This window comes from Chrysochloris asiatica, unplaced genomic scaffold (genome assembly GCF_000296735.1).
Source record: "Chrysochloris asiatica unplaced genomic scaffold, ChrAsi1.0 scaffold00080, whole genome shotgun sequence".
Classification (NCBI taxonomy): Eukaryota; Metazoa; Chordata; class Mammalia; order Afrosoricida; family Chrysochloridae; genus Chrysochloris; species Chrysochloris asiatica.
This window is the reverse complement of record NW_006408598.1, coordinates 861,297-861,880: the sequence shown is the minus strand read 5'-3', so window position 1 is coordinate 861,880 and position 584 is coordinate 861,297. Positions and strand designations below refer to the sequence as shown.

The 584-nt window shown below is 43.8% G+C and overlaps 1 protein-coding gene across 1 annotated transcript in view; it reads right to left on the bottom strand.

The window, feature by feature from the left end:
• Window positions 1-349: 349 nt before the first annotated feature.
• The window catches only part of SEL1L2 (sel-1 suppressor of lin-12-like 2 (C. elegans)), a 126,928-nt gene continuing 126,693 nt past the window's right edge, over window positions 350-584 (bottom strand). The window contains exon 13 of the mRNA XM_006865641.1: window positions 350-469. Within this exon, the coding sequence (XP_006865703.1) occupies window positions 350-469 (120 nt within the window). The remainder of the gene's footprint in view (window positions 470-584) is intronic.

The window sequence follows — 584 nt, the reverse complement described above, 5'->3', positions numbered from 1 at the left end:
CAGGAGCCAAGAAACCCAGCTTGTCCTCTTACAAAGGGAAATAGTGTTATAACTAACAATGTTGACAACGGGTGGTAGCTTTTTTCTAATTCAGAGCTAGATCACCAAGATCACAAGTTGTAACTAAGTCTTAGGTGGCTGTTTGCCACCTCTTCCTGAGTGGTCAACTCAATGAAGTAGTAAGTCTGAAGTGGTTTCTCTGAGGTTTCAAACTTTGTTCACTTGCCACCATAGACCTATGTAGGCAATCAGGAGCAGATGCTTGATTTGAATGAGGAAATTCTTTATTTAGTAAGGCTGTCTTGAAGTGAACTGATCTCCATGAGCAGACTTCCCCATGGTCCAGATCCTATGCATGTTGATTTCTAAGCAAGATGATCAGCAACACAGCAAGTAGGCCAATCACAAATAAATCCCAGTGTGGTCCAAGGGCATTATCCAGCTTCACCCATTTCCATCTCATTGTAAACTGCAGGCAAGAGACACTCTGTCAGAAGAAATTCTGAGCCACTCTGCCCTTTCAAGACCACCATCTCCTCCCCCACTTCATCCCTAAGAACACTCAGATTCCCCCTCAACCTTAC